At 44.5% G+C, this 12,386-nt stretch overlaps 1 protein-coding gene and 1 long non-coding RNA gene across 7 annotated transcripts in view; one reads left to right on the top strand and one right to left on the bottom strand.

Moving 5' to 3' along the window:
- The window catches only part of LOC311582538, a 185,788-nt gene that overhangs the window by 140,380 nt on the left and 33,022 nt on the right, over positions 1-12,386 (bottom strand). The window lies entirely within an intron of this gene.
- Positions 1-12,386, top strand: part of EDNRA (endothelin receptor type A) — a 60,434-nt gene that overhangs the window by 428 nt on the left and 47,620 nt on the right. Inside the window, exon 2 of the mRNA XM_084755683.1 lies at positions 3,851-4,329. Coding sequence (XP_084611809.1) covers positions 3,910-4,329 — 420 coding nt within the window. The 5' untranslated portion in view covers positions 3,851-3,909. The remainder of the gene's footprint in view (positions 1-3,850; positions 4,330-12,386) is intronic.

A 12,386-nucleotide genomic window follows, 5' to 3' on the forward strand; every position in this document is an offset into this window, starting at 1 on the left:
ACCAAGGAACAAGGGACAGGGTCGCTCCCGGGACGATGAGTTGGCAGGAGTGGGGGTGTCACTCAGCGCCAGCGAAAGGCAGCAGGCCGGTCTGGCATCTGCCTGTCTGGGCTGCCCAGTGTGGGGCGCCTTCCTAGGAGACCAGTGCTGTGTGTGTGTGTGTGTGTGTGTGTGTGTGTGTGTGTGTGTGTGTGTGTGTGTGTGTGTGTGTGTGTGTGTGTTGGGGGGGTGCGGGGAGAGGGAGTGAGGCGACACACTATTGAACTTTGACCATTCAAAGTATTTTACATGCCCAGGGTAGACTCTGATTTTTAGGAAAAGGAAATCCAGAAGTTCACCCAGAGGTGTCTCTATGTCCACAGACAGGAGCTTTCAGGAGCATCGGTGCCCAGGACGCTTGCTCCTCCAAAGCCTCCTGGTGAAACTGACCCCACTTGATGAGAGTCAGTGTCCTCTCATCCCGCAGCCCGGGTGTGCATAGCCGTGGACACTAACTGTGAACAGTTGCTGGAGCCCTCCTCATAGTAGTGAGGCTGGAAATCTGTCGGCTGCTGGAGGTCTGGGCTGATTGCTCTGCGCTGCCCTTTAAAGGGCACTTGTTGCCTTTCGTGTGCAGAACACTGGAGCGTTTGTAGATAAGCCTCCTCTGTTTACACTGCCCTAATGGCCTCCCCCAGGCCAACCTGGGGTGAAGGCATATTAAAGTCAGAGGGTGTCACCAAGGAGGGTGGCTAATTTGTCTTATCCGGAGAGCAAAACCATAGAGAAGTTGGGGGGAAAAGTTCTTCGTTTAATGTTTTCTCTCCTTGCAGTCCTTTCTGGTTCCCTCACCTCTACCAGCCCATGTGCTTTTAAAAGTTGGCCAACTGAGAAACACCTTGGCAACTGTATTGTGTAAATTACATGTCCTAAACATGTGAAGTTTGGCTGCCGTTGTAATTTCCAAATTGCTAATGGCAAGTGAACATTTGTCCTGAGAGCCTGATACGTTAGGTAAATCGCGGAGGACGCAGCTTGCTTGTGCGGACGGGCAAACTCTTAGACCCACAAAAGGAAGAATGCCGAATCCCTAAACATGTCCTTCCACTTTGAATGCGAGTGGCTTCTCCACAGCCCTGACCGCGGCATGCCTAGCAGAGCTTGGTGAGAAGATACAGTACCGGGGACAGCATGTGTTTGAAAGAGGGTTCTTTCCTTTGCTTTTGTGTTTCTTCACTCTGTGACAATATGGTATCCACATGTTTTTGACAGATGTCCCTTAGATGTGGTGAGCTGACGGAGGTGTCGGCAGAAATGAGTTCTTTTGGTAGTGTCTTTTGTTGGAGGAAAGGAAGGAAGGAAGGAAGGAAGGAAGGAAGGAAGGAAGGTAGGTTTTCATGGTAGCTGGCCCACGTCATGAGACCATGGCCTTCACTTCTCACTGCCTGCAGCCATCAGCTGACCTAGGAAGACTGCAAGCTCACATGGGCTCCAGTGAGGACTTTGTGACTGTACAGTGCTGGTGACTGCCAAGTGGTTCATGATGTCACATCCTGGGTGATTGTAATGGACCGTGTAGCTATTCTGTTTATGGGAAAGACCTCTGTCTCTCGTTTTTAAAGAAAACTATTACTAAATATTCCATTCCCGTCAGGAAAGTGGGAACAGTTCACCACAAGGCAGTCAAGAGATTAAAGACTTGTGCCTCTCCTCACTATCTGAAGAGGTGGATTGTAGCAAGCTTTGTCTCCATCTGGGAAAGGAAATTATGAGATTTCGTGGGCCTGCTAATAATTCAGCCAGATATTCCAGACTATAGGAGGTGGGAGAGTAGATCTGTAAACTACTTACAATTGAGGGTAAATAGAAGGGACAGAGGTGAACGGCACAGCAGCAAGTGACACCTTACAATCTGGCTATGGGACAGCATGGCTGTTGTGTCACTTCATAGAACCTTCACCTCGTCAAGACTCATTGTATCTCCAGTGAAGTGATCACTGATTCTGCCTGCATACAATGGCGACGCGCAAGTCAGGAAACAGCTGGCGCCTGTGCGATGCAACACATAAAACTCTACAGTTGCTTCGGGAAGGCAAAAGCATGCGGGACTTACAGCTGGCATTTGCCTTGTGCTTTCTGTACCACGTCATATGTCTTATTGGGTCCACACACCGTCTAAGCCTAAATTCTATGATGCCCGATGGCAACTGTCAAAATTCCTAAAAAGTTGTCAGCCTTGAGCAGACTCAAAAGCAAACAAACAAAGAACAGTGACTCTTAAATTTTAGAATTAAGTGTATATGCCATAGATACATATACCCCCGCCCGTAAATGAAATTATACTCTTCATTTACAGATTAAGGAGTGAAAGTGCAGATACTGAAAGAGATGGAGCTATTTTCTATTTTCCTTTGCTTGTTATTCTTTAACCACCAAATGTCCTCCATTTTCTAAGTGTCTTTTCTTTAAGTGTTAGAGGAGAAAGCTAGATTTACTGGGCAACAGGGACCATGTGCCCTTTGCAAGTGACAAAACAAATAAATGCCAAGTCGTCTTTGATAATACCTGACCACCCCTCTCAGTCTGTTGCCTCATCTGAGCTCTAGAGACATCTTCAGAGCACATTTTTGGTGCAAGTTCAGCATGAAAATGAGCGGCAGGACTGCCTAGTGGTTAAAGTTCAGGCTTGGAGTCAAACCAAGCTGCCTCGGAGTTATGGATGTGTCACCACCTTTGACCTTCATGAGCCTTCTTCCCAGCGTCCCTGTTTTCCTGACGGACCTGTGTGTGGCTTATGGCATCTTTGTGCTAGACAGCAGCAGTACATGATGCATTAGGCAAGAGCCTTGCCCATCCTAGCTAGACAAGATGCTGGCAAAGCACTAAGAAGCCAGATAGCCCATGGCAAATCAAACAGTGTGACTAGCCTGGGAAACCCTGTCACTCACATGGTGGCTTCTGATGCATAGAAGAGCGGTCTTAAAATGTGTGGACCTTGCAGACTAGTCGTCAAGGGTTTCAAACTAAGTCTTTGTCTTCATCAGTGATCTTGGTGTTTTTGTTTTGTTTTGTTTTTTGTTTGTTTTTTCATAGTGCTGGAGCAGGAGCAAGTGTGAGCATGCAAAGCAAGCGCCACTCCTGCAGCCCCTGAGTTGTTTCTCATTTCATTAAAATTTGGATTGTTGGCCTGGTGGTGGCCTGGTGGGAGGCAGAGGCAGGTGGATCTCTGTGAGTTCGAGGCCAGCCTGGTCTACAAAGTAAGTCCAGGACAGCCAAGAATACACAGAGAAACTCTGTCTCAAAAAAAAAACAAAACAAAAACAAAACAAACAAACAAACTTGGATTGTTAGATGCATATATGATATTAAGCAGACCTCTGGCTTTAAATGGACCCTTTAGTGCCTTAGACTACGATGCTGCTATATACAATCCAGCACTCATTGGGGGATGCTGAATTTTGAATCACAGAATTAGATTCTTATATTTTGTGCCTCAATATGAAGCAACTTTTCCTATTTTACCAAAAAATTTTCTGTGTCACTTTTGGAAGGTTCACAGACTCAGTAGCCTAATTAAAGAGGAAAGAACTGCTGTTTTTTAAGGAAAACTGAAATTTCTTTATTCATATTATGGTCTAGATGTAGATATAGCTCTGGACAGGGCCAGGACTGGGGCGATTTTTTGCTGTAATAGATTCTTGGCCTTTTCTATTGTGATCTGCTGTGCCTAGCCTTACATAGTTATATCATATTTAATTACCAAATACGGCCTATATTTTTCATTAAATTAATAAACACTCATTAACTGTGATATTTTGGGACAGCTAGATTTTGTAGCAAAAAATTATTTTTCCTATATTTTTTCTTCCAGGTGAAAGAAAGAAAGGTGTAAAAACAGCATAATAAGACATTTCTTCAACTCACATTCAGATGGATACCTTTTGCCTCATGGCATCCTTTTGGCTGGCCCTAGTGGGAGGTGTAATCAGTGACAATCCTGAGAGATATGTCACTAATCTAAGCAGCCATGAGGAGGACTTCACCCATTTTCCAGGAACTGAGTTCAACTTTCTGGGCACCACTCATCGACCTACTAATTTGGCCCTGCCCGGCAATCGCTCAATGCATGGCTATTGCCCACAACAGACTAAAATCACAGTCGCTTTCAAGTACATCAACACTGTGATATCCTGTACCATTTTCATCGTGGGAATGGTAGGGAACGCAACATTGCTTAGAATCATTTACCAGAACAAGTGTATGCGGAACGGCCCCAATGCACTCATAGCCAGCCTGGCCCTTGGTGACCTTATCTACGTTGTCATCGACCTCCCCATCAACGTGTTTAAGGTAGGAAAGTCCTGTGGACTTGCTCACCCCTGACACTTTGCTTTGTTCTGGCTGGCAGGTTTATTTCTGCTATCTTATGGCTCATTGAGGTGTTTTGTTGTTGTTGTTGTTGTTGGTGGTGGTGGTGGTGGTGGTGGTGGTGGTGGTGGTGGTTTTGGAGACAGGGTTTCTCTGTGTAACAGCCCTGGCTGTCCTGGACTCACTTTGTAGACTAGGCTGGCCTTGAACTTACAGAGATCTGCCTGCCTCTGCCTCCGAGTGCTGGGACTGAAGCCAGGTCACCACGCCTGGCTTATTGTTATGTATTAGACTGTTTTCTGACTTAGCTGTTAGTGGTATTTCAAGGGTGACCCTTAAGATGTTGCAATCGTCAAGTAAGTTCCTACGTCAGAGTCAGCCTGCTGACTCCATGGGTAGTCTTGGGGCAATCAACGACTGGAAATTTTTTTTGTGATGCAGTTTTTAGGGTAAGATGTACCAATCTCCCAAAGAAGGTAAGATAAATACATATTCCATTTCTGCTATCTTTCAATGAGATGCTGTGCAGAGTAGAGACCCGCAGCAGAGCCTGAGCTGAACCCTGTTATTTCAGACTGGGTGTCTTGAGCGTCTGGGTAGATGACTGAAGCCCAAAGGCTTGCTGGCTTCCCTCAGGATGTGGTGACCCAGACAACTGAGTTAGTAACTAAACCATTCAAAATAGTCCTGTTTACCTTTTCCCTCTTTCACCCTAATGTATGCCAGCCCTGAGCCCTTCCATAGGGCTTCAAAGACAATGAGAAAAGTAGGTGCTTCCACAGAAGGGGAGGAGTGTCTCAACACTGCTGGGTCGCCTTGCCTTGGAGACTATTTAACAAAGTAAACTAAAGCCAAAGGGAGCAAAATATTCCATATTTGCTGTAGTCATTGTAAGGGGGAAATGCTGAAAATATTTAAGTACAGTAAAAGCCAAAGAAAATTGGCACATGTGTGCCATATTTTAAGAAATGTCTTCCCTGAAACCCAAGGAAATTGTTTTCCTAAGGCTTTCCTTCTCCCTCCTCCTTTGTTCTCTTCTCCTCCCCGTCCCCCTCTTCTCCTCTCCCTCCTCCTCCTCTCCCTCCTCCTTCTTCTCCTCCCCTTTCCCCTCTCCCTCCCTCCCCTCCCCCTTTCCTTTCTCCCTCCGTCTCCTCCACCTTCCCCTCTCCTCCCACTTCTGCTTCCCCCTCCCCTTCTTCTTTTACTCCCCTTCCCTTGCATCTCCTACCACCTCTAGTCTAAAGTCAGGCTCCTCCCCTTCCTCCTCCCCATTCTCCTCCTCTTCTTTCCTCCTCTTATTTCTCTTCTCCCTCCCCCCCCCTTCCTTTCTCCCCTTCCTCTGCCACAGAAATAACTTTTTCTAGGTCAGTGGTTTTCAGTGTGTGGGTCTTGACACGTTTGGGGTTCACATATCAGATCCCCTGCATGTCAGATATTTGCATTACAATTCATAACAGTGGCAAAATTACAACTATGAAATAGCAACAAAATAATTTAATGGTTGGGGGGTCACCACAACATAAAGAACTGACCTAACGGGTCACAGCATTAGGAAGGTTGAGAGCCCCTGTTTTAGGTGACACAGTACTGAAGAATCACTTTAATCTACTTTTGCCAATTAAGTTGTGAGCAGCCGGATAGCCTGGCGTAGCTTACCTGTTTCTAGTAGGTAGACTTGCATTATAGTGAAATCTCATGATGCCACTACAAGCATCAGAGTTGGAGCACTAAAGATGGAAGCGATGGGCTTTTTAAACTGTTGTTCTGCTTTATTTTTGAGGTTGGTTCTCTCTTTGTAGTCCTGGCTGTCCTGGAATTCACAGAGATCCTCCTGCCTCTGCCTCCTCAGTGCGGAGACTCGGCACATGCACCACGACACCCAGCTGATGATTTTTGAATGTTAAAAATCTTTCCAAATTGTACTATGAACTTTTTGGAAAACTAGAGAACTTAAGACAATGAATAATGAAAAATTGCATACTATTTCCTTCCCTGGAATAAGTATGAATGCATGTGATTTCACTTTGAACATAAAAGTAGAAGTTTTGGAACTAAACTGTGAAGTAAATTTGAAAATGCATAATTTGCTTTAAAACGTTTAGCATTTGCTTCAATTTTTGCCTTTTTTGTCTTACAAAGTTCTTAATTTTCCATTTATTTCACCTTCTCATGATATCCTTCTTTAGTGATAGATTTTAAAAGATTTTTATGACTTTTGGTCAAATTTTGACTCTTTCGTCTCAGTTGATTACTAGTGAATTGTTAGTTCTTGTCCAGGCTTTGACACTGGTTAACTGGTTGGTCTTTGTTCGAGAGCATAGCTGACATGCTCTGGACGAACACCCTGAAGTGCCCCCTGTAGATTCAACTCTGTGCAGAGCAGTTTCTTGTCAGACCGCTAGGTGCAGCTGCTGGGAGACAGCATGGGGGCTTCCTTTCTGCTCCACGGTGAGTCACATTAGCTGGGAGGCTTCTGAATATTGTAGAAATCCAAATACAATTCGTGTTGCGTCCACATAGCAATAGACAGACATCAGTATGTGGTTATCCAACCCCGTGGCCCTTCACTTTGGGAACTCTCATGATTAATGTAGCTGGTTATACTTTGAAGTCACGTGGCCAGTTTGATCATGGTGTTTTCACATCACGTGACTACAGTTGCTTCATTCCTGCTGTTTAAGTATAATATGAGTCACTGGACCGATGTAATTTTTAGAAAGTAAACCTTTTAAAATATTTAAATATTAAGTATCAAATAATTGTCTCAGTCCTCTTCAGAGGCAAGACGACAGCACTGTGCTGAGCTTGAGAGGCCACAGCAGTGGAGAGGCAGCATCACGGTTTTCCAGCCATGCTCCTCTCTAGCACACAACACCGTGACCTCTGGCTGTTTTTATGGATTCTACCCCATGTAGTCAGGAGAAACCCTTCAGAAAGTGTGAGGGAGGCCTCTGGTCCTCTTCCCCACGGCTGCCTCCTGCCGGAGCATCCCAAGCACTCACTTACGCCCCATGTCGGACCTAAGTCCCTCGAGCCACTTCCGGTTCAGTGTGTTCAGCCCTCTCCATATCACTTAACTCGTTCACTAAAAGGATGGATTGGCCAAGTCTTTTTATCTTCCTCACTGATGGGATAATTATTTTGAGAGTAGAGTTGCTGAGCAGCCTGCTAGGCTCTTTAACTAGATGAGATGTTCAGGGCTGGGGATAGTAGACAGAGTGAGAGGACCTAGGTTCAAATCCTCAGCACCTGAGTAAAGAGCCAGGTATGGCGGCAGGTGTGTGTAATCTCAGCTTAGTCGGGTAGAGATCGGTGGATCCCCTGCACTCAGTGCCAGCCAGTCAAAATGCTAAGTGTGAGGTGCAGTGACAGGTCCTGTCTCCAAAAACTTAGAGATTCAATTGAGGAAGACAACCTAGCATCAACCTTTGACCTCCACGTGTACTTATGGGCAAGCTCACTCATACACACACACACACACACACACACACACACACACACACACACGTGTGTGTGTGTATGGGTTGTCCAATCTCACTTACTAGTCACTCTCACTTAGGAAGGGATAGTACAGGACTGTCCCATAACACAGCTGATGGAAAACAAGTGTCTCATAGCTGAGCTGTTTCCCGTCTGTCACTAGCCTTGCACTGGGACCTTGGTGGTTTTTCACGGTCTACAGACATGAAAGAGCTCAGCGCACACTGAAGTTTTAAATTCTGCCTAACTGTTCTCGCTGTCGTCAGCGTATCCTCCCACTACATCTCCTGCACCGTGTTCTACCTGTCCACATCACTTCTCCCAGTTAGTTCACTCTTGTGCTACTGAGCCCCACGGTCAGCTGTCAAGGTCCACACACACATACCACACTCTGACCAACCGTACATCCCTGCTATTTTTTAACACACACACACACACACACACACACACACACACACACACACACGAGGAGGGGAGAATCACAAAGGAATGCCATTGCCACCCCTCAATGACCTTTGCAGTGAGCTTGAATATATCATATATTATAATATATATGTGTGTGTGTGTGTATAATCAGTGAGCTTGACCCCAAATAGTTACTGTCAAGGCATTTAAAGATCATAAATTTTTTAAAAACTGGGTTAAATCTGGAGTGTATATGTAGCATTAGGAAGAAATAAATCAGGAAATCCAGACCCTGCTTGCACACACACAATCTCACACGTGTTCAAGAGAGATCACAAAATCTAGGAAACCACAGTGTGAAGCAGGTAGAACACAGAAAGCCAATGAACGTCCATTGCCTTCTGGGTGTTGAGACATACAGAGGCCTGGCAAGTGCAGCGCTCAGGGACAGTGGGGACACACTTCATCGAAGGACAACTCGAATTTTTACTTGCTCAAAAACAGAAAATATCATAATTACAAGAGAAAAGTAATAGGAAGGGAGAGGGATGGGAAGAGCTGGCACACTCTTCTGTATGCCCAGGCTTACACCCTACTCTGGAGGGAAAGAGCTTGCACACTCTTCTGTATGCCCAGGCTTACACCCTATACTGGCTTCACTGGAGATGGATGTAATTAGTCAGAAAAATGCATTGTCTAATATCCTAGATTCAAGAAATATTAAATTTTGCCAAGTTTATTAATATTGTGCACAAAGCATTCACATGTTAGGAAGGCAACACAGTGCAAAGATCATCTCTGTGCTTAAAGAGCAAAACTAATCCCTAGTTAGCATGTTGGTTAGAAGCACAGATTTTTATTCTTTACTTATGAGAGTATGTTTACAACAGGTAGTGTAGCCTGTGATGATATAAGCTATAGTTTGTAATGAAGTAGAAACCTCAAAAGTGAGGTTTGTGGGTGGCCTAAAGTTTGGCAGCATGTAGATTCAGGATAACAATTTAACCAGATGTTCACACAGATGTTCCCATAAGCCACTGCGCCTTGCCTTTTAAGCAGACACAAGAATGAGAGAAAACATGTGTATGAGAGAAACTGGGTAAAACAAATGTTACCACCGTGAAGACAGAGCTTAGTGGCATGGGTCCTCTGGCAATGACAAGCTGAAACTGGGGGTGCTCTTTAGATAGTATACTAGGTGGATAGAGCCTCCACTTAGCATGAGAAGCGCAGGGCAGAACACAGTAACTCTGGTGGCTACTGTTGTGCTCAGTGAACCTGAGACCAACAACCAGCAGTACACAGATATGCAGTTTCTGTACGAAATTATCAAGGGTGATTGCAATGGGAAGCCACCACTCCCCAGTCTGTCTCTCCTTCTCACTCTCCAAATTCACCCAGTCTCTGTCATCTTGCACTCTAGAACCATCTTCTGGGACAGTGGCACAAATGTCACTTCATGACACAGTCAATCATCAGCTGCCTCAAACAGATGTTCAGTAATACTCATTCTGATTTGATGAGAGTCTTGACTGTTGACATTAGCCTCTAATCAGATTTCTCTGAGACCTTCAGATGATGGTGATCATGTTGAGATGATGATGGTGGTGGTGGTGGTGATGTGATGATGACGATGGTAGTGGTGATGGTGGTGATGATGATGATGATGGTAGTGGTGGTGGTGATGGTGATGATGGTAGTGGTGATGGTGGTGATGATGATGATGATGGTAGTGGTGGTGGTAATGGTGATGATGGTAGTGGTGATGGTGATGATGATGATGATGATTTAACAAAAGGAATCTAGACTAGATGCCTGTGGTCTTCACAGTCTATTCTCCAAGTTAAATTACCCATCATGATCATGGTGATCATGGTATTGATGCTTGATGCTTCCCTTTCACTGTGTCTTCAGGCAGATAGAAGCAGATCTTTTTCGTTCATTCCAGTAGTAGGGTTATAATCATGAAATTAGCTGCAGAAGCTGCCCTCCCAATTTTAATAAAGAAAACCATTTCCTTTCGTCAGGATCTCTGTCCCTTGCCATTGCACTCTATCTACCGCAGCCACACCTGCCTCCTGTCCAGCACCTGTCTCTCTGGGCTTCCCTCTGCTCCAGCTACCTGACCTTTCCAAGATGTCAAAGTGATGCATACACTTCAAATGATTTTCCCTTGTGCATCTTCTGGGCTGATTATACTTTGTAGTTTAGCTTAAGCATCTTGTTGCCTGGCAGCTATTCATGACCCAGACTAAGTTTACTGCCCACGCCCTGTGCTCCCACGACATCCTCCATTGACCCGATGTGAACATTTAACACATGTCCCATTGTATTTGCCAATTTATTTGCTTGCCTGCAAGTTGCTTGAGGTGAGCTGCCATCATCCTGTGTTTCTTTGCATCTCCTATGCCCAGCATAAAATACTTGATGAATGAGTTTTGTTTTTGTTTTTTTAAGTATTATAGTTGACTCTATTAGACAATTTTCCCCAGACCTAAAAGCTGACTTTCTTGCTAAATTTATTGATTTTTCTACCCCTCTCCCTCTCCATAAATCAGAATGTCTTGGGGCTCATAAACCTGAGAAAATCTTGTGAGAAACAGAACACCACAATACAACAGGATAGATGCCTCCGCCCCCAGCCCCTATGTTTCTAAAGGCCAAGAATTCTTTTCCTATGGCTCAGGAATTAGGCTATATAATTTCCTCTCTCTTTGGGGATACATAAACAGCCAAAGAGTCATTCCAAAATTACTGTGCAATGTGTGTATTTAAACTTATATTTAATTTATGCATATCTGTGATGTGATTTAGATAGATAGTTAAACCTAAAAGTGACTTAGAATTTCAAAATGAACATTCACATCACAAAACATTCCATTTGCTTTTTAGAGACTAGGAGATGAGTTACATTTCTGGCATTGTGAAGGCACGCTGCAGAAATCCGTCTAAATGGCTTATTTAAGAATAAATGTACATATGAAATGACAGAGTGATAATTTATTAGCCAATTTTTCTGTTCGTTGTGAGGAAGTCGCTGTCTGGACAGACTTCAGAAGTCTGTCCAGTTCTGCCTCCCCTTCTCGCTGGTCATTTCCTGTGTCTGGGAACCTCACTGCTTTCTCTCATGCTCACGTTGTGTAATTATTCTCATGTGGGTCGGCTCTGTTAACCCTTGGCTTTTGCCGTGCAGCACTGCTTTTCCCGTTTCAGCTATGGGGGTGGGGGAGCCATCTGTAACTGCAAAAATGTTCCCCTGGCCAAGGAGGGGAAGGTGGTTCCCATTATTGTGGGGAGGTGCTGAGAGGTAAACGGAGATGAGGCCTGAGGGATTCCTCCACCAAAAAATTCTTCATCACCAGAGTCTGCTTTATTCCACGCTGAGCATAAAACACACATGTGGAACCAGTTTAGAAAATGATTTCCACATAATGTACGTATGTGTGTGTGTGTGTGTGTGTGTGTGTACATGCATGTGTGTATGTCTGTGTGAATGTATGTATGTCTGTGCTAGCTTGATTCCAGTATTCTGATCAGTAAAAGCAAATGGCCTGGCTTTTTCGTTCCGGTGCAGTTTCGTAGTGTAAGCTTATGTGCTGGACAAGTCAGTATGGACTGTGCAAAGTAAGATGAGTGGGAAAGAACTGAATGTGCCGCCTCTGAAGCTGAGGCTAAGACCAGAATGGTTAAATATGGGCTGTTTTAAGAAATGTCATCAAAATAGAGCTGACGTCCTGCCTTCTGCTCTACCATGGCCCTTGGGAGTAGTGATGATGGCTTTCTCTATCTACAGCTTTATTTTAACTCAGGCTAGTTGTTACAGAGAAAATGTGTTCTGAGCTAAAAAGGTTAATTGTGGAAAACAACTGCAATGATCAAGCTGAATGTGTCGTTCAGTGTAAATTGTTGGGGGCCCTGTACTTAAACTTGAACATCAAACTTTTTCATTTAAATCCTCCTCTGATGTGCTCTTTGACTTTGGGAACCTGAATCCGATGCACCCACAGAAAGTCTCACTATCAGTTGCACACTTGTTAGTGCAAGTTTAGACTCTGAACTCCTCTTTCACCAGCATCCTAATTTTTGAAACAACTTACTCTAGAATAAAAGTACAAATAACGGACATAAACCGCAAACTATTCATAACTATTCAA

This window comes from Acomys minous (genome assembly GCF_964271855.1).
Source record: "Acomys minous genome assembly, chromosome: 14".
NCBI classification, from domain to species: domain Eukaryota; kingdom Metazoa; phylum Chordata; class Mammalia; order Rodentia; family Muridae; genus Acomys; species Acomys minous.